General features: G+C 46.0%; 1 protein-coding gene across 4 annotated transcripts in view; it reads left to right on the forward strand.

The window, feature by feature from the left end:
* FAM3D (FAM3 metabolism regulating signaling molecule D) overlaps nt 1–25,525 on the forward strand; it is a 337,775-nt gene that overhangs the window by 265,658 nt on the left and 46,592 nt on the right. For all 4 annotated transcript variants that reach the window (XM_069206542.1, XM_069206545.1, XM_069206544.1 and 1 more), the window contains one exon: nt 3,049–3,172. In XM_069206542.1, the coding sequence (XP_069062643.1) occupies nt 3,049–3,172 (124 nt within the window). The remainder of the gene's footprint in view (nt 1–3,048; nt 3,173–25,525) is intronic.

Here is a 25,525-nt window from a genome sequence, read left to right on the forward strand (position 1 = left end):
AAATATTTTTATACAAAGTATCAAGGTCTTTTGTTATTTCATGCCCACTATGTTAATAGCAACCCATTGTTGGGGATGCACAGCTAGCAGGAATCTACCACTCCCTTGTAGGATGGCATTTTCATTAGACTGACTCACTCTGCATCATGGAGCAGACAAACTGGCCCCATCTATTTTTCTTCTTTCTCTCTTTCTCTCTATTGGCTTCCTATGGATTTTAACAGATGCAAGCAGGTAAGGTCAAGTTTTTAAAATCCAAGGAAATCGAGCGAGTTAGTTGGAGATAAATGATTGAGGAGAGGAGTCTACACTGAGCACCCCATACCATGATTTCATATTATGAAAGAGTTATGTCCGAATAATGCATAGAAATATTTATAAAGAGGGGAGAAACAAAATCATACCACAAGGCACAAACGATAATACATCTTAAGAACAAGCAAAAAATAAAAAAAGACGCAAATTAAATTTGCAATCGATCTAATACTACTTGGTCACTGTTTTAAAGAATAATCAGCAACATCAATATAACAAGATTTGGATGTTTTCATATAGAAATATCTTTTAGACTCTAGTTGCCAAAATAAATAAAAAAAACATCAATAACTGATTGTCCTGTTTCTAGATGCATTGCCTTTTAAAAAGCTAGGTACACATGAAAGAAAAAATTAAGTAGTCCACAAACATCTGTATTGGGTCTGTGTCCCAGTCTTATACCACAGTAAGCCTTAAAAAAAGTCTTCACAGGGAACCCTTTCATTACTTACATCATATCTTCACCAGATTTCCCCTATTTCAGAACATATGATGTATTAAGCTTGACCAGGACCACCATCCCATGGTATCAGTCATTATCTACAAAAGTACAATTTGCCTATTCCTTTGTGTTACAAGCCATTATGCCCATTTTCATTGCAATCTCATTATACCCAGAAACTTTGCAAAAATGAATTAAGAGGTCACATAGACATGTGTTCACAGTTCACCGACCTGCCAGGTCAATAGAGGCCTTGGCTTCTACTTCCCCAGAGGAAGACTGCCCTCCATATTTTGAGATTCTAACATCTTGGCCAAGAGCCGTTTCTCCTATCTCTTATGCACTGGGTGTTTTCTCGCATACCGCCTTGGTCATTTGCATTTTTCCCCGAATTTCTTTTTTAGTCCCAAACAGAAAAAATGTATGTCAGAATTACCATGCGAAATAGGATAGGATTTATGATGTATACTGACAAATGGCCCGGTGACGGGTGTGCAGTCTATCAAGCCTTTTTATCAAGAAAGGCAGCTGAGGCTTTTCTGCCTGTAAGCTAGCACAGTGCCATTCGTTGAAAAAGGCAGATGAACCCTGAGAGTGGAGTGTGGGTTGAACCCACTTCACCAATATCAAAATGAGATCCCAAGGCTTGAAAACATCCCTTTAGCAGTTCTCGAATTCACTAATAGTATTAACAGATCATAAGAAAGCATAATACAGTGTTTTGTGCTGGATAACAGTTTTGTTGTTCTGCTCATTCCTGTACTGATTCATATCACTGTACCTCATCATACAGCTAGGTCACATCTTTGGAAATCTCATTATAGTACATCAAACCACTAATACCTGTGTTCTGTGACACGAGTAGGACCACTCCTTACAAGGATGTGAATGAGACACATGCATCAAGCATTAACAACATACAGCATCAGTAGGAATACAGTTTAACTTTAACACAGTACAACATACCATAATGCAAATAATCCCAAGTGTCACACCCATGTCAAACATGACAGTGAAAAAAGCTACATAAACTATTAACATTGCATAAGCACACTAACAAAGACCCTTGCATCAGTATCAGCATTCTCCACCATACCTCACAGCTCCCCCTCACCCTCTATACTATGGCACTGTGCCACATTATCTTCTTCAGGTAAGAACTGTGCACCAATTTCATTTAGCAGACAGCATGTGGCACATATCACAAAATAACAACATTGTCTCATGCACACACAGATCTACTTTCCATACCCCTGTATTTAATTGAGGTGAATTAGGGGTTCTGGTGATGGCCTCGAAGTCCAGATGCCATTAACTGCACCTCTGATGGGCCAAAACATAAAAACATTCTAGGAAAATACACACAGACCGATCATTCAGCAGCATTCATACCAATCATTACAAAAGCATTTATACAATTAAATGATTACAGGCAAGAGTACTGTGTCATTGTTACTACATCATTGAATTGGACTGTCTGTGTCGTGGCAATTGATTTTCCCCACCTGCACTTAACTGTGGATTGTGCAACCGTTTACCCCGAGAAATTTGATGGCTGAGACATACTTCACATCCCCGTCTGAAGAAAACACCATGTTCAGTCTTCTATGTGTCAAGAAGTGATGTGGTAGTTTTGTAAATGGCTTATGATACATGTACATCTTTGCATTTATGCTATAATAAAGATAGGATGGGTGCACGGTTTTATGTTGCCTCTAGTCAAGAACTATTTTTTGACCCTCATCCTCCAGCAATGTGGTCACTTCTTATTGGGATCATGTGGTACCTGCCTCCTAGTCGTGCCAGTGCCCTTGTTTTGGATTGACCTATGTACGGTAGTACATGCCATTCTTATACAGAACCAGTGTTAACTAGAGGTTGATTTTCAGAGCCTTTAAGGACTGACATAGTTCAAATTTCAAGGATACTGTTTATGCGTCCCTCATCTGGTGACTCTTTCTCTCTCTCCCTGATTAGCTAAACCTCTTAATTTTGCTGTGTATCAACTACAAGTAATGCTGTTGCCTACACTGGGGCCCCATCTGATTCCTATCTCATCAGACTCATGAAATCCCCTTTTTACAAAAAACTGGCCCTTGAAACAAATAGGGAGTGGAGCACATGCCATTCAATGAAATGATTAACCATCATTCTTTGATCTCATGGGGTAAGAGACACAAGACATGCTCTAACCTGGGAACCCCGTCTACCACATAATCATAAAAGACCACTGTCATAACTTTAAATAAAATCTGATATATTAAGACGTGTTCTGTTTTCTTTCCATTTAGCTACACGAGCACCGGCAAAGAAATGTGGAATTGAAAAACAGTGCCCTGAAAATTACTATGCATTTAGAATAATAAGTGGAGCGGCTAATGTTGTTGGCCCTTCAATGTGCTTCGAGGACAAAATGTAAGTCTTGGGGGAAGAAATGGTTTGCTACTATAGTTGTACTACTGTTTAATGTTCTGTGCTACCTTTTAAACTCATTACCACAAATTCACATCATAGAGTTATATATTTAAAATTGAATGATAAGTGGTAACTGATGCCCACCAAGATTCCACCTTCAAAGCATGCCTCGCATAATCTCCTTTCTGGTTGACTGCCTCAACAGCTCAATTCTCAATTAATGTGTTCCTAATTATGAATAAATGTACTTTTATATTTACTTCCGAACAATAGTTGACCAAACGTCATTGTTTAATGGGCTTATATCTCCAACGTGCTCCTCCTTCCTCTAATTTTTATTTTTAAAATAGCACAGGCTAGTACGACAGACCTCCATGCAGCTCTCATTGAACCACCTTTCCAAAACTGGGGGTTAAGCTTGTGTGAGAAAGCCATCCTTTTAGCCTGGTCAACCCATTTGTTTCTGACAGATACTGGTGGTAAATTACTTTGACTGTGCCCTGGACTCTGCTATTCAGGCCCAGGGCCAGTGCTGTGATTAAAAAGGTACATGGTATTTATCTATAATTACAATTGGCAATGGCAGAACCTTGTAAGACCCTAGTATATAATAGGGCAAGAGGGTTTCACACTACCTACAAGTCCCTAGTATGTAATAGGGCAGGGAGGTTTAGAGGCCCAGAAGATTTCCTGCTCTGGAAAGTGCACTGTTATGTTACCAGCTGTTATTTTTAAAGGCAGCCCTGCCTTGCAGACTGTCTTGAAAAAGTGAAATGTGTGCAAATTCGACTTTAGAAATTAAATGTACTTCCAAAGTGGTGCTCTATCTTAGTTTTTTATGTCACCCCTAAGGTCTCCCCTAGGTTCCCCCGAGGTGGGGTGCCATGTAACTATAAACAGGGACATTATAAAAGATGCTTCATATGCCCTGGTGAGGAATAATAACATCCATTTCATTTCCCCCATAGTAAATGCTTAGCTCCATAGGCTAACATTGGGATATTTCACTTAAGTATAAATATTGCTAGGAAGGAGCTAAATGTGTTATTCAAGTACTCAAAAGATTGGTAATGATAAATCCAACAACTTATCACTGTTGAATTTATTATAACTAATACAGAAAGAAAAGACATTAAAGGACTTTATTTTCTGTGACCAAAAATCCAGCCTGCTGGTGGCCTTTCCTGATTGATGAGCCTTTACAGGATCAGTCAGGCTGCTTTGGTGAGGTGATAGATGTCCTGAATAGAACAGAGGTTATCTGGTGGTGGGAGCTCTGCAGCTGCACAGCACAGGCCAGAATGGGATCTGGGTAAATCAAACTGGTCTTCAAAGAGAACAGGGCAGAAAGGGATGCTAGCCAGGTCTACCCCCTCTCCCTGTACCCCCCACCCAGATGGCAGGCCAAGGAATTTAGTTTGCAGATGGTCTGGAGGGGGAGTGTTAATGGAAATCAGCAACACCAGTAGAATGGTTAAGCCATGTCTTACTCTGCTGGAGAAATCCTCCATCTTGTTTTTTTGAAGTGCTGTCCTTTCTGGGACAAGAATCTGCCAAACTTTGGAGGAAGTTGTCATGTTTTTGGGTGGCACCCTGCATTTCATTGGACAGGGGTGCCCCCCTTCGGATCCCCACAGACTATTGATTAAATATGTGAGAGATACATAACAACTCAGGTGTGCTACCTGAAACTACAAAGAGAAGAGGGACTGCCCTGCTAGTCTGCACCCAAAGGACTTTTCTCTGAAAGACTGATACTGCCGCACACTGTGAACCACAGCTTTGAGGAATTTGCCTTGCTTCTAAAAGGACTAAGGAGTGGACTTCCTGAAAGCAAGAGGTTAACAGAGCTTCTCTGCACCAACTTTCAGAAGAAGACCCCAGTCTGTTGTGCATCCAGTGGACTTTTATGGATTTGGCCAGGTGCATTGTGAGAATTGTGGTCTCACACTTCCAAGGGCCAATGCAGTGCTGCTACACCCTTGGATATGTGTTTTGGACACTGAGACCCAAAGGAGAACTCCTGGAAGGAGATTCAGAAGTTTGGAGAATTTTGGAGAACCTTTGTAAAAAAACTCCATAAGGTGACCGACCTCTCAACGAGAGTCAATCCGCCCCTGATGAGCGCAACCCAGCCTGAATTTCAGGTTTGTCCCAATGAAGCTCTGGAGCTTTTCCCCCATCGATGAGACTTCTAGGATTCGACCATGGCCTCGCTGAAAATGAAGCCACCGATGTTGCATCGGATCCTGGCCTGACGACGAGCATCACCTAATGGAAGAGAGACAAATTCTCCAGAAAAAACAACTAATTCCAAAGGTATAATGTTAACTAAGGCCTCCCGCTAGGTGTAGTTGACCAGGGCTCCATCATGGGTGGCCTCAAATTGTGACTTGAGCCCGGTGAAGCGCGACCATATGTCCCCAGTTGGCATTATATGTTTTTAAGCACTAGAAAGCACATGTTTTAAAATGTATCCTTAAAAAAATTATATCTTCTTTTCCCTATATTAGATTTTTGTGGGATAATTATTGTGTGTTGTGTCTTACTTATTTACTGTATTGGTGTATTTAAATGCTTTACATACCTGTCTCCTAGTTAAATCTGCCTCATTGCTAGCTACCAGGGTTTGTGTAGTAAGACCTTGAGTAGTAGAACTTATGTTGGCAGGTTGACCTTGCTGCTAGTGGTAGGTGTATACTTATCCCTGCTAATCACCAGCTTCCAACAACTCAGAATTGTGGTACTTTGTTTTCCCATTAGTTGTATACATTTGTTGTTCAATGGTGCAATACCGGAGCTTCACTCATTGTGAGTACCAGATTCATTTAAGAGTACACAGTCATTCTTACCCAAAATGGTAAATCCACTATTCATTTTTTTACTGCATTCTAATACTGTTTAAGGGAAACATAATAATTACTTTATATAAATAGAGACATTTTTGTGTTTTTGCAACACTTCTTATTTATTGTCCCGAATTCATGAAATATATTGCAAGCAGTTCACTGAACCACAAATAAATGATAGCCCGAGAGTCCATTGTTATTTTTCCTGTTTTATAGGAAGATTTACCTCCGTATCTAAAATATGTAACTGTATAAAATGCCTTTGAGCATTGTAATCTAAAGCCACACAGAAATATGACTATCTGGGTTTCTCATATTTTATTATGTATTAAAATTCTGCAGAAATAATTGTTGTTGCGTCCTCGGATATTGTTTATGAGTATTCCCACAATTTACATTGCAAAAGAGTCAATCCTTTTTGAATTCTCAAGTAAAAATATACATTTGCACTTATAACTTCAAATCGACTTAGAATAATGGATATTACAGAAGCAACAAGGCATAAAATGTTAATTGTGCGATGAAACAAATGCAACAAAAGTAAAAAAGTGTATTGTTGGAATATGCCTAGGATATATTTTTGATTGGTTAAAGCAGAGGTTATGCCTAAATATTTTAAAAATACTGAGACCTCTCTTTGCACCCATTTGGGATATGCGTTGCTAAAGACACCCTCTTATAAAACATGTAAAAAAATGTACAAGACACACTTATAAAACATGTATTTGTTATGCAAGTCTAGTTTGTATGCTTGAATAACAATATCACGAAGAGGAAATCCGCAAAGTCCACATTTAATGCCCTATTCCATTGTAATTCGGTGTAATTTATTGATAATATTTGACTGGAAACTTTTGAATATTTACCATTAGACTATTTCTTACCATTTTCCTATGTACTATTTAATTAAATCAACGTGTTTTCTTTTGTTCGTACTCATAAATGAAGAATATGTGATATTTCACAAGGCCAAGGCTAATTTGGAGTTGAGTAGAATTTCCTCCACCCGAGTGATAGTGTAGTGGAGGAAATTCCACCACTCCCAAATTTAGCACGTCCTACCCAAACTTGAGAGTTTGCTCTCATCATCCAGGCTGATATCACCAGATACTTTATATATATATCTAGGCAAAGAATTGCTCGGAATATTTTCTATATCTTAATGGTAAATGTTTATGGCCATAGTTTGCTCATTAACATTTGCTTAGAATGACACATTTCCTTTTCCATTTTTTTTTTATTGAGAGTCCGTCCGCGGCACCCTGGTCTACAGACCACCCAGCCCACGCCCAGCATTCATCGACGACATCAGCATCCATTGACTACCTTCTCCTCTGCGACCTGAATTTCCACCTCGAGGACCGCAGCGATCCAAACACTACCGCACTACTCGACAACCTCGCCACCCTCAGCCCTAGACAGCTGATCACCGTGCCCACGCACATTGCAGGACACACACTGGACCCCATCTTCACCTCAAGCAAACAGATTACCATTGAGACCATCTCTACCCCAGACTGGACTGACCACTTCACCATTACCGCACCCAGTAGCCGAATCCGCGCCCCCATGAACCCCCACAGGAAATGGAATGAAATAACCAATGAGCAATTCCCCACATCTCTCCCAAATACCTCCCGCGTCCCTCCAATGATGCCAGCACCTCAGTACGGAATCTCAACGTATGGATCACCGAATGCGCCAACACTCTAGCCCCCCTCTGTCTAACATCATCCAAGCGCATACCAAAGAGAGCCAGCTTTTCACCAAGAACTCCAAGAATCCAAACGCACCCACAGGCGCCTAGAGAAGAAATGGAGGAATACCCAAATCAGAGAAGACCTCGCGTCCTTCAGAGCCACATCCCCCATTCACTGCCCACATATCAAGAATGCAAGAAAGAACGCACTCCGGGAGCGCATCAACTCCTCCACACACATCACAAATTAATTTTTCTCAGTCGTAAACAAGTTCACAAATCCCCCCTCCGAAGTCACTAGCATTCCCCGTCTCAAGACCTCTGAGACAAACTCACCACCTTCTTCCACACAAGATCCAAAACATCTATGACAGCTTCCTCCAGGAAAACCAACCCAGCACCAGAACCTACGACCGACCCACCCCCATAGAACCCATCCAGACGATCCACAGCTGGTCCACGCTCACCAGAGAAGTAACAGAAAGCATCATGAACAGCACCCACTCTGGAGCCCCCACAGACCCTTTCCCTTACCACAGCTATGTCAGAGCCAGCACATCCATCGCCCGAGCTCCGTAACATGAAAAACCGCTCATCAACACTGGCACCTTCAAAGAGGACAGGAAATGAGCCAAAGTACTCCCCCTCCTCAAGAAACCCTCGGCCGACCCATCAGAATTAAAGAACTTCCGGCCCATCTCGCCAAAGTACTGGAAAAAACCAGCAACACACCACTGCGAAATTTCATCGGTCAACAACTCTCTGGACAGCTCCCAGTCCAGGTTCAGCCGCAACCACAGCATGGAGACAGCTCTGCTTACAGCCACCGATGACATCCGATCACTTCTAGACCGTGGCCACACTGCAGCACTCATACTTCTCGACTTCTCAGCGGCCTTCGACATGGTCTCCCACAGCACACTATGCACCAGACTCCACAACGTAGGAATCCATGGAACAGCCCTGAAATGGATCCACTTCTTCCTCTCTGGAAGGACTCAGAGGGTCAGGCTCCCTCCCTACACATCTAAACCCACAGGAGTCAGCTATGGAGCTTCCCAAGCATCCTCTCTGAGTCCAACTCTTTTCAACATATACATGACCCCACTCGCAGCCATCATCAGAAGCAACAGAATGGACATTGTGTCATATGCCGATGACACACAACTCATCAATACCTTCGCTGAAGACCCGGACGCGTCCAAAAGGAATTTCCACCCGGGAATGGAAGCCTTCGCCACCTAGATGAGAGAAAGCTGCCTCAAGCTCAACTCTGACAAGACAGAGCTCAACATTTTCAGAAATTCCACTTCTGCATGGGATGACTCCTGGTGGCCCACATCTCTCAGCACCCCGCCTTCACCGATTGAGCACGCCCGCAACCTAGGCATCATCCTCGGCTCCTCATTAACTATGACCCGACAGGTAAACTCAGTCACATCCTCCTGCTGGCACACCCTCTGCAAACTCTGGAAAATTTCCAAATGGATTCCAGCAGACTGCCGCAGGACAGTCACCCACGCCTTAGTCACAAGCAAGCTTGACTACGGCAACGCTCTCTATGCCAGCTCCACGAGAAACATCAAAAAGCTGCAACTCATCCAGAACGCCTCCGCCAGACTTGTCCTTAACCTCCCACACCAAGAACATATCTCCCAGCACCTGAGGACCCTCCACTCACTCCCGATAGAAAAATGAATCACCTTCAAGCTACTCACCCACACGTACAAAGCCATACATAACGTCGGACCGGCATACCTGAACCCCTGCGTCTCCTTCCACACCCTGCCAGATCCCTCTGCTCCACTCAACTGGCTCTGGCCACTATCCCTCGCATTTGGAAAACCACCACTGGAGGATGATCCTTCACCTACATCACAGCAAAGAGCTGGAACAACCTACCCCTAAACCTCAGACAAACCCATCGCTCACCATCTTCACGAAGAACCTCAAGGTGTGGCTTTTAGGATGAGGCTCCACCCTCCCCCTTCTACTCTCACCCCCCAGCACCTGGAGACCCTCACGGGTGAGTAGCCGCGCTCTACAAAAACTGATTGATTGAGTGATATATAGCAAGAATCTACCCCCAAGATACAGCAGAGAACTTTTTGTCATTAAGGTTAGTGGTATATCTTCCTTTGCTGAGTGCTTCACTGTTTGTCTTGTTCAGTATAGGGGCCTGACACGATTTTACGGTTTCAAAAGGCCAATTTTGTCTTTTGCGACTGCTAAATGGCCTTTTCTAATGTACCATTCCCATTTCGAGAGCCGACATGCAAATACTGACTTGCAAAACAAGGATTGCGAATCGCAAAACATATAGTCATACATCTGGACGTAGGATGTATGATTTCGCACAAAATGCTGCTGGACTCTCTTGGTGATGGTCAGTTGAGAGGAAAAGAGAAGAAATCAGAGCAGGAAGTATGCTGTTTATTCTTATCTTCTAAATAGTTGTCACAGATTAATAAAAAACTATCTGTTTTACATCTTGAATATACCTCAGGACATGCAAGCAGAACTGTATCCTTTGTTAAAAGACTGAAAATCAAAGGGGGCAGGTTAAGGATCTGTTTTCGAAGAAATAAGCTTTCAGTACATACTGGAGCTTTTTACCATATTAGCAAAATGTTTTATATTTGCCTCCGAAAATACTGTATCCAGAATATCAACTACCACTGTATCATCAAAGTAAATGAATATAGATATTTATCTATGTAGCTTGACAAAATATATCACCAAGATAACCGTATGTGCAGTAAAAGGAAGCACTTCTGTATTTACCTGTGCACTTACTATGACGATTTAGTGTTAGTCGATATTATGATTGCAATATTTTTTAAGGTTAATATAATAAGCTCGAGAATTTGGCATACATCACTTTTTGGGGTTGGCAGAGACCATGAATGTCATAGGTGACGCTGTGAGCAATGCTCAGCATCGACATAGGAGCACAACACTGGTTTGAGAAGTAGAAGTGTTTTGCACGCAGGTTTTGTACAATGCCACTTATTTGCTGAAATGTCTTACGTCTGCAAAAAGATAAGTAGAAATTAATACTACGGTGGAAGTAGCAAGCAGAACGAAGAGGAAAACGAATAAATATTCATTCATTAAGGGCGAGTGGTGGCTCACAACTCGATTTTTGAATTGGGTTCAAGGCATTACAACTCCAACAGCGAAGTATGTCCAGCAATAAACCAGGAGTGTTCCATTTGCAATGAATTAGGACAAATTGCAAAGGTCTGTTGATATTAGTGGAACATGAAACAGTACAAGGAACTGAAATTCTAGTTGCTAAAGTTAGTTTTGTGTACGATTCAGAAGAACCCCGTGATGATGCAAATTAATAGCTCTCTTATTTAACATACAATATTACAGGCATGGGGCTTGACATTTTAGTGAAATCCTGCTCTCCATCTACGTTAATGTAGTTGCTATTTCTGTTCATTTTGGCCAGGTAGAAAACAAAAATATTAATCTCAATCCCAGTTGGTACACAGGGAGCGATGTGGACATAATTAGATTTTATTTAATGTTCTTTTAATTAATAGCAAGCCTAATGGCGAGTGCATACTGGTCACAAATGCAAATGGTATTAGAATGGCAATATCAAGAGGACCTAAAATGAGAATATATAAGTGCACTCAGTGGACGTTTTCAGAGAGGATGAATTACCTAAACCACTGAGGGGTGAGTAAGTAATGAGATATCAAGTTCTCAATATAGTTTTACAAAACATGTTGCAGCCAGAATATTAACTGCAAACATATTGTGGTAAGTATATATAGGTAAGTGTAGATTAGTTATACTTAACTGCACATATGTGTAACTACTGTGTGTGAGAAAACAGGGATTTTTTGAAGATGTCCCCTCACTTTTTGCCCCCATTTTGACTGATACTGGAGTTTTCTGAATCTGATTGTGCCTTGGACTCTATTAACCAGACCCATGGCCAGTGCTCTTTTGAAAAGGTGATCATGTGTATTTAAAACTAGTACTGACAACCTACCTGTAAGTCCCTAGTATGTGGTAGGCCAGGTAGGTTTAGCGGCCCAGAATATTTAATGCACTTGGCTGAAGGAAAATCAGTGGATCTCTTACAACTGGACTTTTATCTTTCCTCCTTCTGTGAAAGTTCTTCCTGTGTCCATAGATTGCAGAGGGTCCTGCGGACAAAAGATGCTTATGCTGCAGTGTTGAAATTCCAAGAACCATTAGAAGCTAGGTATGTTGCTTTGGGAATTGTTAGAAATGGGGTTTTTGGTTGGCAGTCAGGTTACCCCCTGTCCAAGCAAAAGCCCTCACTCTAGTCAGGGTAAGTCACACACAATCCAAAATCAGCCTGTGCTCACCCTCCGGTAGCTTGGCACGAGCAGTCAGGCTTAACTTAGAAGGCAATGTGTAAAGCATTTGTGCAATAAATCATACAACACCATAGTATAACACCACAAAAATACACCACACAGTGTTTAGAAAAATATAGAATATTTATCTGGATAATTGTAGGTCAAAGCGATCAAAGTTGCAATACGAATTTGTAAAGATATCACTGAAAAGTGATATTAAGAGTCTTTAAGTCTTTAAAAAGCAATAAAGTGTCTTTCAAGCACAGAGTACCTGGTTTCTGGTGGGAAATCTCCTCAGAGGGCCACAGGAGAAGAGATGTGTGGAAAAAGGGGTGTGTGCGTCGTTTTCCGCTCAGCACACACAGACTTGCGTCGTTCTTTTCCACGCGGGGAAGTCGGGCGTCGTTTTCCGGCGCGCAGACAGTCTCTTTTTGTGGATCGCGGGGATTACCAGATGTCCCGGGTCTGTGCGTGGGTTCTCCTGCTTATTTTCCGGCTGCGCGTCGTTCTGCGGGGCTGCGCGTCGAAGTTTCGATCTCACGGTAGGCGTCGCGTCGATTTCTCCTTGGAAGTCGGGCGTCGTTTTCCCTTGCGAGGCCGTGCGTCGAAATTTTGGTCTCACGGCAGGCGTCGCGTCGATTTCTCCTTGGAAGTCGGGCGGCGTTGTCCTTGCGAGGCCGTGCGTCAAAGTTTCGCACTCACGGTAGGCGTCGCGTCGATTTCTCCTTGGAAGTCGGGCGGCTTTGTCCTTGCGAGGTTGTGCGTCGAAGTCTCGATCGTCCCGAGGGCGTCGCGTTGATCAGCGTCGGTGTGCGGCGTTTTTCTCGCCGCGAAACAAGCTGTGCGTCGAAATTTTCGGCGCACGGAGCGTCCACGTGAAAGGCAGAAGTCTTTTTGGTCCTGAGACTTCAAGGAACAGGAGGCAAGCTCTATCCAAGCCCTTGGAGAGCACTTTTACAGCCAGACAAGAGTTCAGCAAGGCAGCAGGCCAACAGCAAGGCAGCAGTCCTTTGTAGAAAAGCAGACAGGTGAGTCCTTTGAGCAGCCAGGCAGTTCAGCAAGGCAGCAGGCCAACAGCAAGGCAGCAGTCCTTTGTAGAAAAGCAGACAGGTGAGTCCTTTGAGCAGCCAGGCAGTTCTTCTTGGCAGGATGTAGTTTCTGGTTCAGGTTTCTTCTCCAGCAAGTGTCTGATGAGGTAGGGCAGAGGCCCTGTTTTATACTAAGTTGTGCCTTTGAAGTGGGGGTGATTTCAAAGAGTCTCTAAGAAATGCACCAAGTTCCCTTTCAGCTCAATCCTGTCTGCCAGAGTCCCAGTAGGGGGTGTGGCAGTCCTTTGTGTGAGGGCAGGCCCTCCACCCTCCCAGCCCAGGAAGACCCATTCAAAATGCAGATGTATGCAAGTGAGGCTGAGTACCCTGTGTTTGGGGTGTGTCTGAGTGAATGCACAAGGAGCTGTCAACTAAACCTAGCCAGACGTGGATTGAAGGGCACAACAAGTTTTTAGTGCAAAGAAATGCTCACTTTCTAAAAGTGGCATTTCTAGAATAGTAATATTAAATCCGACTTCACCAGTCAGCAGGATTTTAGATTACCATTCTGGCCATACTAAATATGACCTTCCTGCTCCTTTCAGATCAGCAGCTGCCACTTCAACAGTGTATGAGGGCAGCCCCAATGTTAGCCTATGAGGGGAGCAGGCCTCACAGTAGTGTAAAAACGAATTTAGGAGTTTTACACTACCAGGACATATAACTACACAGGTACATGTCCTGCCTTTTACCTACACAGCACCTTGCTCTAGGGGTTACCTAGGGCACACATTAGGGATGACTTATATGTAGAAAAAGGGGAGTTCTAGGCTTGGCAAGTACTTTTAAATGCCAAGTCGAAGTGGCAGTGAAACTGCACACACAGGCCTGGCAATGGCAGGCCTGAGACAAGGTTAAGGGGCTACTGAGGTGGGTGGCACAACCAGTGCTGCAGGCCCACTAGTAGCATTTAATCTACATGCCCTAGGCACATGTAGTGCACTCTAATAGGGACTTACAGGTAAATTAAATAGTCAATCATGGATAAACCAATCAATAGTACAATTTACACAGAGAGCATATGCACTTTAGCACTGGTTAGCAGTGGTAAAGTGCTCAGAGGTCAAAAGCCAACAACAACAGGTCAGAAAAAATAGGAGGAAGGAGGCAAAAAGTTTGGGGATGTCCCTGTCAAAAAGCCAGGTCCAACATGACCCCCCCACCAGCCTTAAGCCAGGGGAGAACAATCACTATCCTGATGTACTTCCCTGTTTGAGGCGACAGAACAAGGACCCAGGCCCACAACAGCAGGGGCATGCTCCAGTTCTTCGCCTTCCTGACTCCAATTGGATCCCTCTGTCCATACTCTCAGGGCCCACTAAGCCCATCCATGGGGAACCTTTCTCCTTTCCTGCGGATCCCATCTGTGCAGCACCTAACCTTACATTGCTCACAGATGTATCTCAGGAGCAGGATAGTACCACCAGGACCAACACAGTGGTGTTGCCCATTCTATCCCCGGGGTGGGACACTTGTCCCCTCCCCAGGGATAACTCTGTCCACCCGGACAGCAAGCCACAGTGATTACTGACAGCTGCCAGGGATGAGAGCCAGGCCCCAGGCCTCTCAAAGCTCTCCAACCACTGTGGCTGTGGAGAGTGGGGGGCGGTAGACCCAGGTGCTGGGCACCCGTTAACCACTCTCCCTTCCACCAGGTCAGGGATGACAGCCTGAACCTGGTCCTCCCCTCTGGGGCTTTGTACCCTCCCTCCTGGAGCGGTACCCCCAGAGTCCAACATGGCCAGGGGGCTTACAGAAGTCGCCCTGTACCATTCCTCCACCAGTGCAGGGCTGTTAACCTGCCACTGGCCCTCCAACCTGGGGTCTGTACCTTCAGGTTGGACTAGGGCCCGGGGTGAGGCTTCCCTCCCCCTGCCCTCCCTTCTGGGGTCCAGCACCCTCCAACTAGGAGTGGCCTCCTCAGAAGACAACATGGTAGGGGCACTGTTATCAGTAGCCCCTCCCTCCAGGTCCGGGGGGACACCCTGAACCTGGTCTTCCAGCCCAGGGTCTGTACCCTCAGACTGGATCACCGCCTGGCAAACCAGGACTTCCTGGGAGGCACACCTACCCCCCACCAGGTCAGAGTTTAACCTCTGCACCTGCCCATTCAACTCAGAGTCACCACCCTGAAGTTGAACAATTGCCTGGCACGCCAGGACTTCCTGGAGGGCACACTGACCCTCCACCAGGTCAGAGTTTAACCTCTGCACCTGACCATTCAACTCAGAGTCACCACCCTGAAGTTGAACAATGGCCTGGCACACCAGGACTTCCTGGAGGGCACACTGACCCTCCACCAGGTCAGAGTTTAACCTCTGCACCTGACCACTCAACTCAGAGTCACCACCCTGAAGTTGAACAATTGCCTGGCGCCCCAGGACTTTCTGGGAGGCACACCTACCTCCCACCAGGTCAGAGTTTAACCTCTGAGCCTGGTTCCCCAACCCAGGGTCACCACCCTGAGGTTGGGCAATTGCCTGGCACGCCAGGACTTTCTGGGAGGCACACCTACCTCCCACCAGGTCAGAGTTTAACCTCTGAGCCTGGTTCTCCAACCCAGGGTCACCACCCTGAGGTTGAACCATTGCCTGGCAGGCCAGGACTTTCAGGGAGGCACACCTACCTCCCACCAGGTCAGAGTTTAACCTCTGAGCCTGGTTCTCCAACCCAGGGTCACCACCCTGAGGTTGAACCATTGCCTGGTATACCAGGACTTTCTGGGGGGCACACCTACCCCCCACCAGGTCAGAGTTTGACCTCTGAACCGGGTTAGCCAACCCAGAGTCACCACCCTGAGGTTGGGCAATTGCCTGGCACCCCAGGACTTTCTGGGGGGCACACCTACCCCCCACCAGGTCAGAGTTTGACCTCTTCACCTGGTAAGCCAACCCAGAGTCACCACCCTGAGGTTGAGCCATTGCCTGGCATCCCAGGACTTTCTGGGGGGCACATCTACCCCCCACCAGGTCAAAGTTTAACCTCTGAACCCGGTTATCCAACCCAGAGTCACCACCCTGAGGTTGAATCTTTGCCTGGCATGCCAGGACTTCCTGGGGGGCACTCTCACCCCCCACAAGGGACACGCCGTCCCCAAGGGCCACACAAGAGTCTGGTTGGCGCAGGTCTCCCGACCTCTGCCCATCCGGCAGAGTCTGGGTTTCCCCCAAACCAGAAACGGTCTCACCTGGGTCATTCCTGGGGGGCTCTGTTCTCAGAGCTGACCCCTGACTTTCAAGATCCTCCACTGGGGTCTGCCACCCCCTCTCAACCCTATGTCTGGACTTCTGCACCCCCCCACTAGGAGTGGTACTGCCAGACACCAGAACTGTTGGGATGCTGTCTACAGTCATCCCCCCAAGTTCTTCGGACACTGCGGGGCTTCCCTCAAAAGGTGGCCCTACGGTACAGGTTAGGCTCTGAGACCTACCTGGGACACTACCATCCTCTCCCACCTCACTTGGTCGGGAATCACCTAGACCACTCCCTTCAGGAGCACCCCCAAATGCCTCTTCAGACTCTCTGGTACTCACCCAAAAGTCTGCCTCCACTGTAAGTTCCCTGGGGTCAGAGAACTCACACTCCACCTGGTGTTGGCGTAGCTCTGGAAAATAAGGACCAGACATATGCTCTCCAGCAATTACATCACTCTGCCCTTCACATGTATTAACCACAGTACCCTTCACCCAACCACCTAGTAACTCAACCTTGGAAAAGCACTCTACTTCACCCTCCTGAGACTGGTGAGACAGTATCTGACTGTCCCTGACACTCAACCCAAACTCTTCTGGGATGTCTCTACACTCTATATCCAGGACGTCCACCAGGGGGGAACCCTTTTCTCTGTCACTCTCTGCTAGAGTCAGTAAAGTGTCCCTCCCCCCAGTAGGAATATGACTCCCTGTGCCAGTTCCCCAATCCTTCTCAGGGACCCTGTGCATAACGGGAACTACCTCATACCCTTGAACCGCCTGGGGTGTGTCAACTCTCTTCTTCAAGTTGGGCACCACATCTCTGGGCTTGTGCCCTTCTTCAGCAGTACTAGATGCAAGATTTTTGCTGCCACCATCTGAACTGGACTCAGCCCTTCCGGCCTCCAGTTTCAGCTCTTTACAGCTCAGCTCTTGAGCTGCAATCTTTTCTTCTTCCAGGGCTAAGAGACTTGCTGCCTCAGCCCTTTCAATAAACTCATCTAGCTCTTCCATCCACCGTGCTTGAGCCATGAGCCATTCTTTTTTCACTGGGTCTCTTTCCTCATCTGAGTCGTCCTCCTCCTCCTCTGAGGGGTACTTAGTCATTTGGTTTCTTGCTGCCTCTCTCTCTGCCCATCTGTCTTCCTCCCAGACTATGTAGGCACGTAGCATCTCTGCTTTAGTAGATCTCTTTGCTACAGGAAGGCCACATTCTCTGCAAAGCTTCCTTAGGTCAGCCTTAGTGAGGTGGTCAGTAGGCAAAAAGAATAAGTAGGTAAGCGATCCCATTCTGATAGGATCTTACCAGCCAAAACCAAAATCCAAAGTCCAAAATATCAATAGCATATCCAGGAGGACATCAGAGACCAAAAGTCAAAAAAGAGATAAAAAATCAAGTTGACCTTCAACTGTGGGTAGGTAGTGAAATACTTAGCTACTGTATGTCACTGCACAAACACAAGTCCTATCCTCACCGCTGATCACCAATGTTAGAAATGGGGTTTTTGGTTGGCAGTCAGGTTACCCCCTGTCCAAGCAAAAGCCCTCACTCTAGTCAGGGTAAGTCACACACAATCCAAAATCAGCCTGTGCTCACCCTCCGGTAGCTTGGCACGAGCAGTCAGGCTTAACTTAGAAGGCAATGTGTAAAGCATTTGTGCAATAAATCATACAACACCATAGTATAACACCACAAAAATACACCACACAGTGTTTAGAAAAATATAGAATATTTATCTGGATAATTGTAGGTCAAAGCGATCAAAGTTGCAATACGAATTTGTAAAGATATCACTGAAAAGTGATATTAAGAGTCTTTAAGTCTTTAAAAAGCAATAAAGTGTCTTTCAAGCACAGAGTACCTGGTTTCTGGTGGGAAATCTCCTCAGAGGGCCACAGGAGAAGAGATGTGTGGAAAAAGGGGTGTGTGCGTCGTTTTCCGCTCAGCACACACAGACTTGCGTCGTTCTTTTCCACGCGGGGAAGTCGGGCGTCGTTTTCCGGCGCGCAGACAGTCTCTTTTTGTGGATCGCGGGGATTACCAGATGTCCCGGGTCTGTGCGTGGGTTCTCCTGCTTATTTTCCGGCTGCGCGTCGTTCTGCGGGGCTGCGCGTCGAAGTTTCGATCTCACGGTAGGCGTCGCGTCGATTTCTCCTTGGAAGTCGGGCGTCGTTTTCCCTTGCGAGGCCGTGCGTCGAAATTTTGGTCTCACGGCAGGCGTCGCGTCGATTTCTCCTTGGAAGTCGGGCGGCGTTGTCCTTGCGAGGCCGTGCGTCAAAGTTTCGCACTCACGGTAGGCGTCGCGTCGATTTCTCCTTGGAAGTCGGGCGGCTTTGTCCTTGCGAGGTTGTGCGTCGAAGTCTCGATCGTCCCGAGGGCGTCGCGTTGATCAGCGTCGGTGTGCGGCGTTTTTCTCGCCGCGAAACAAGCTGTGCGTCGAAATTTTCGGCGCACGGAGCGTCCACGTGAAAGGCAGAAGTCTTTTTGGTCCTGAGACTTCAAGGAACAGGAGGCAAGCTCTATCCAAGCCCTTGGAGAGCACTTTTACAGCCAGACAAGAGTTCAGCAAGGCAGCAGGCCAACAGCAAGGCAGCAGTCCTTTGTAGAAAAGCAGACAGGTGAGTCCTTTGAGCAGCCAGGCAGTTCAGCAAGGCAGCAGGCCAACAGCAAGGCAGCAGTCCTTTGTAGAAAAGCAGACAGGTGAGTCCTTTGAGCAGCCAGGCAGTTCTTCTTGGCAGGATGTAGTTTCTGGTTCAGGTTTCTTCTCCAGCAAGTGTCTGATGAGGTAGGGCAGAGGCCCTGTTTTATACTAAGTTGTGCCTTTGAAGTGGGGGTGATTTCAAAGAGTCTCTAAGAAATGCACCAAGTTCCCTTTCAGCTCAATCCTGTCTGCCAGAGTCCCAGTAGGGGGTGTGGCAGTCCTTTGTGTGAGGGCAGGCCCTCCACCCTCCCAGCCCAGGAAGACCCATTCAAAATGCAGATGTATGCAAGTGAGGCTGAGTACCCTGTGTTTGGGGTGTGTCTGAGTGAATGCACAAGGAGCTGTCAACTAAACCTAGCCAGACGTGGATTGAAGGGCACAACAAGTTTTTAGTGCAAAGAAATGCTCACTTTCTAAAAGTGGCATTTCTAGAATAGTAATATTAAATCCGACTTCACCAGTCAGCAGGATTTTAGATTACCATTCTGGCCATACTAAATATGACCTTCCTGCTCCTTTCAGATCAGCAGCTGCCACTTCAACAGTGTATGAGGGCAGCCCCAATGTTAGCCTATGAGGGGAGCAGGCCTCACAGTAGTGTAAAAACGAATTTAGGAGTTTTACACTACCAGGACATATAACTACACAGGTACATGTCCTGCCTTTTACCTACACAGCACCTTGCTCTAGGGGTTACCTAGGGCACACATTAGGGATGACTTATATGTAGAAAAAGGGGAGTTCTAGGCTTGGCAAGTACTTTTAAATGCCAAGTCGAAGTGGCAGTGAAACTGCACACACAGTCCTGGCAATGGCAGGTCTGAGACAAGGTTAAGGGGCTACTGAGGTGGGTGGCACAACCAGTGCTGCAGGCCCACTAGTAGCATTTAATCTACATGCCCTAGGCACATGTAGTGCACTCTAATAGGGACTTACAGGTAAATTAAATAGTCAATCATGGATAAACCAATCAATAGTACAATTTACACAGAGAGCATATGCACTTTAGCACTGGTTAGCAGTGGTAAAGTGCTCAGAGGTCAAAAGCCAACAACAACAGGTCAGAAAAAATAGGAGGAAGGAGGCAAAAAGTTTGGGGATGTCCCTGTCAAAAAGCCAGGTCCAACAGGAATGAACTAGAGTAGTATCGCATGATGTCCTTCTAGTTGCAGTGTTGAGCTTTGCCCTGAGGAAATTATAACTTGTGCCTCTGCCATGAACCATATTTTCATCAAAACCTTTACTGCAAATATTACATTGATATTATCAATGATGTTATCAAAGATGTCATGGGTGCCGTAATTTCTGGGGTAATTAGCAGTGCACAGCGAGGTCGTGAGTTACAGTTACCCTAGGGCATGAGTTATAGTTACTTGAGATAGCTCTAACTATAACATGTGAATTTCTATGGTTTTGAACATTTAAAATGTTAGCCTAACTATAACGTCCCTGTAACCTTTGTTTTTTTAAGTGAATATCTATGTTTTTTTAAATTCTATTTCCTAATTATAACGTCACAGTAATCTTTGTTTTTTCAGTGAATTTCTATGTTTTTTTTAATGTGAAGTAATTTTCACTACTGTACATTAATCGAACCACCGTCATCCATGGCCTTTGGGTATGCGCAGCTGCGGTTGGCAGTAGGTCCACGTAGTCCCCCACCCCCAGCCAAATTGTTTGGGGGGTGGGGAGCCACGCAAACCCCCTCCCCTGGCCAATTTCAGCCCCAGGGATTCTATCCCCCGTAATATATTTATTTATTAGGGGTTGGGGGACATGTGGCTCCCCTTCCTGGTTCGATTTTGACCACAGGGACCCCATCTCTTGGGGCCCGTCCCTCAAAAACGGGCACAAGGCCCCCTCCCCTGGCCGAGTTCAGCACCGAGGACCCCAGCTCCTGGGGCTTGGTGTTAATATATTTTTTTAGGAGAGGGGCCAGGTGCCCCCCTCCCTGTGCTGATATTAGCCTCATGGACCCAGTCCTTTGGGGCCCAGACTAAACATTTTATATTTTTTGTGGAGGGGGGCCGCACGGCTGATTTTTAGTTTGCCCCTGGGAGGTGGGGTCCTAGAGATGATGGGAGGGCAAAGCAACCCGCTGCATTTTTTTGTATGTCTGCCCCAGGGAGCTGGTGGTCCCTGGGACTGCAGGGAGCCCAGGTAGCCCCCCCCACATTTAATTCTAGATTTGCCCAGGGAGGTGGTGCTCCGTGGGGCACAGGGGGTTCCGCAGGACCCCCCTACTTAAATAAAAGCATTTTGCCCCAGGGTGGTGGTGGTCCCTGGGGCTTTAGTACGCCCAGAAGTGAGACCTCATGATCCACCTCCTCATTTTTAACAGGCCCCTAGGAGTTGAGCCACCTGGAGGCTTCATTTAAACAAGCGTATTTAATTTCGGCAGATCGGTTGGGAGTCCCTGTGAAAATGCAAAATAAAATGCTTTTTTGCTCTGGGGTGTCCCTCTGGGACTTCAGCACCAGCGCTAAGGGGTCAGGGCCCCCCTACCCTGGCCCCTTTTCTTTTTTTTTCTTTTTTTTTCCTGGGACTTGGCTGAGTCCCAAGATGGCTGCCAACAAACAGATCTCAGCACGAGATTGAGAAGGTTTGCGGGGCCTTCACGTTCCTACTTATACACAAATTAGTTTTTTCTTCAATTTCTCAAAAACTATTGAATGGATTTAGCTGCCTATCACCAATGCAGGCACCCTTGCACCATAGTCCAAGGGTGCCTGTGTTGCAGGGAATCATTGTTTATGTGCAGGAAGGTGTCCCTTCCGAGATCAATAGTGGTGATTTGTTACATCTATGTGTGCTGCATTCTGCAGCCCACATAGAAGTAGCAAATCATCATTATTTAATGATTGTTAATGTGCATGAAGGGACACCTAGAAAACTGGGCTGATTGCAGAAGCCCCCTAACTTTTTACCCCCATGTTTCACTTTTTGCAAGTGTTTTCCTGACTCTGATGGTGTCCGGGGTCCTTCTAACCAGTCCCAGGGCCTGTGTGTAAAATGAGTATGTACGTTAGGCTAATTATAATTGGCTATGTCCACCTACCTATAAGTCCCTAGTCTATGGTAGGGCATGTAGCTTTAGGGACCCCAGCATAGGTGGTGCACTCATAGGTGCACTGCTGAGGTGCCCAGGATCATTTCAAAGGCAGGCCTGACTTGCTGGCTGCTTTTAAATTAAAGATACATGTAAATTCGATGTTGAAATTAAAATTACTTCCAAAGTTTTAAACTACCTTTTATTTTTACATATAATACACCCTAAGGTGTGGCCTAGGTGCCCCGAGGTTTGGGTGCAGTATAACTATAAACAGGGAACATATGTTTTATAAGCCCTGGTGAGGGAAAATAGCCAAATTAGTAGTGAATAGGCTTCATAGGCTAAAATGGGGAGACTGTTTTAATTAATAAAGTCTCCAAAGGAGATAGATATGGCATGCTTGGTCTCAAACTGATTGGTATAATAAATGCAACAACTTGCCATTTTTGAATTTAATATAACTAGTTCAGGGAAACAGTTTTAAAACTCTTCCTTAATGTTACCAGTTTTAGCTCTGTGGTGCCCTTTTCTGATTGGCCAGTCTCTGGCAGCCTAGCCAGACTGCTTTGATGAAGGAAAACACAATGGAAGTGCCTGGGGAGGATATCTGCCTCAGCAGATGGTGATACAGGATAGGGGGAGAACAACCAAATTGGTTTTCAAAGGAGGGAAGGACATTTGGGAGCAGCTCAGGGCCTCCCTCATTCCCTGCAAACCCAGACAACCAGGTGCCCTCTTGATTAGATCAACAGAGGGCAGGAGAGGGGTGTGTTAAGGATGTTTAGCCACCCCAGTGGGTGGGCTCAGCTAGACCTTACTCCAAAATTCAGTTTCTGCCATTTTGGATTTTTATTAAATGTTGCTTCATGGCTTTTATTTTGCCACACTTCCCAGGAAGTGGAAATCCGAAAGGGTAGTGGCCTGCCTGTAATTGGACAGCTGCCTACCCCCCACTTCTCACCCCAGGAATAAGAATAATTTGGCAGAGCTGCACCCATACCTCGGATCCCTGCTGGAAGAAGATACTGGAGAAGGACAACTGCCCTGCTGGAGCCCCTGGCCTGCACTTGGACATTGTACTCACAAGGACTTTGCTTTGCTTCCGTAACTCCAGGAGTGGACTCCCTGTAAGCTGCTGGTACAAAGGAGCTGCCCAGAGCCCCCTGCATCAAGTCCTGCAAGAAGAGCCCTGCTGACCAGCGTCCAGTAGCCATTTGAGGATTCTGACCATGTGCATTCTGGGAATTACAGTCCCAGCTCCGAAGGAGAGGCTCAGAGCTTCTGGAACCTTGGATCAAGTTGTGGGCACATGAAGGACCCAAAAAGGACCCCTGGAAGAAGATAAAGAAGTCTGGAAACATTTGGAACAACTGCTGTAAACAGCTTCATAAGTTGAAGAGGTGCATTGTGGGAGTTGTAGTTGATGACCATAAGAGGCAAACCAGAGCCTCTGAACGATTGGCTGGTGCTGGGGGTCACTTTCCTGTATCAAGAAACACATCTGAAAGTTAGTGAAACAGTGTTACATCGTAGGTGGCCTCAACTCTGGACTTTGTCCCTGCCCAGTGTTAACTGTTTTTTTTTAACCCCTTGAGCACTATTTGCTCCTTAGTGCTAGAATTACTTTTCATCTTCAACAATTCATATCTCCTGTTCCCTACATTGGATTTTTGTTGTTTTGCTTTCATTTTAGAGATAAAAATATAATCTATTTTTATAAATTGGTGTTGGATTATTATTGTGTTTTGTTCTTGCCTATTTACTGTTTTGTGATTTTTAAATGCTTTACACACTTGTCTCCTGAATTAAGGCTTGTCGTTCATTGCCAAGCTACCAAGGGTTGAGCGGGGATTAATTTATTCAGACCTGACTGGACCTAGTGGGGGTTAGTGGTCTGTTGCTAAGGGTAGGTACTTACCTGCCCTCTTTCCAAAATATATATATATATATATAGATATATATATATATATATATGTCTGCTTTTCTATACAAAGAGCATTTTTTGGCAATGTGTACTTAAAATACATATATTTAACTTAATTATATTACCATGTGTGGTAAAGATTTACATGGTAAAGGCTGCATGATAAAGGCATTGTATAGTACAGGCATCGTTGTAAAGGCAGGTTCCCTTTCTGTTGACTTTTTTAAAATAAATTCTCAATTTCCATTGTGAACTAACGTTATCTTCCTGCAGATCATCCAGACTGGTTTCTCTTATTCACCAACATGACCACTGAGGTCTGGTCCATTATAATAAATTTGTGGAAATAGCTGCTGCCTTATTAGAATTACTGGTAGCCACTTCTACCATAAATAGAAAATGTGTGGAGACTACTTGGCATTTTCTGCTCTCCTTAGCACTATTAAAAGACGTAAAATGAGGACAGACATCAGTAATTCATTTAGGGGGTCATTCCGACTTTGGCGGGCGGCGGAGGCCGCCCGCCAAAGTAACCCCGTCGGAAGACCGCTCCGCGGTCAAAAGACCTTGAGGGTCATTCCGACTTTCCCGCTGGGCCGGCGGGCGACCCCCAAAAGGGCGCCCGCCGGCCCAGCAGGAAAGACCCTGCAACAAGGAAGCCGGCTCCGAATGGAGCCGGCGGAGTTGCAAGGGTGCGACGGGTGCAGTGGCACCTGTCGCGATTCTTTCACTGTCTGCAAAGCCTTAATGGGGCCCTGTTAGGGGGGCCCTGCACTGCCCATGCCAGTGGCATGGGCAGTGCAGGGGCCCCCAGGGGCCCCACGACACCCGTTCCCACCATCCTGTTTCTGGCAGTGAAATCCGCCAGAAACAGGGTGGCGGGAAGGGGGTCGGAATCCCCATGGCGGCGCTGCAAGCAGTGCCGCCATGGAGGATTCCCTGGGCCAGGGGAAAACCGGCGGGAAACCGCCAGTTCCCCTTTTCTGACCGCGGCTTTACCGCCGTGGTCAGAATGGCCCTGGAAGCACCGCCAGCCTGTTGGCGGTGGTCCCCGGCCCTGGCGGTCATGGACCGCCAGGGTCGGAATGACCTCCTTAGTCTCCAAAATAATTCCTTGGACATAATGGTCTTGCTTTCTCTCTAAGGGCCTCATTTACGAGGCCCTTGCGCCACTGGACCCTCAATTTTTGCAACTCTCCGATGGCACAATATAGTGCACCATATCTACAGGGCGGCATTAAGCCACTTTTCCTATCTTAACCTGGCCTTGTAGATATGGGCTGCCCGACACAGTTTTCTGTGACTAAGGGGCGTGCAATGAGTGTTGCTGAGGGGGACCCATGCAACACCCTTTGCGTTTTTACACTGCCTCAGATTTATGAGAAATTTTAGACCTGAGGCAGCATCAAAAACTAACACCTTTCCAGGGAGGCGTTAGAGTGGTGCAACAAGGAGAAATACTTTTATTTCTTCTCATTTTTCGCTCTTTCTATGTGTGC

The sequence above is a fragment of the Pleurodeles waltl genome, chromosome 9 (assembly GCF_031143425.1).
Source record: "Pleurodeles waltl isolate 20211129_DDA chromosome 9, aPleWal1.hap1.20221129, whole genome shotgun sequence".
In the NCBI taxonomy this organism is placed as follows: domain Eukaryota; kingdom Metazoa; phylum Chordata; class Amphibia; order Caudata; family Salamandridae; genus Pleurodeles; species Pleurodeles waltl.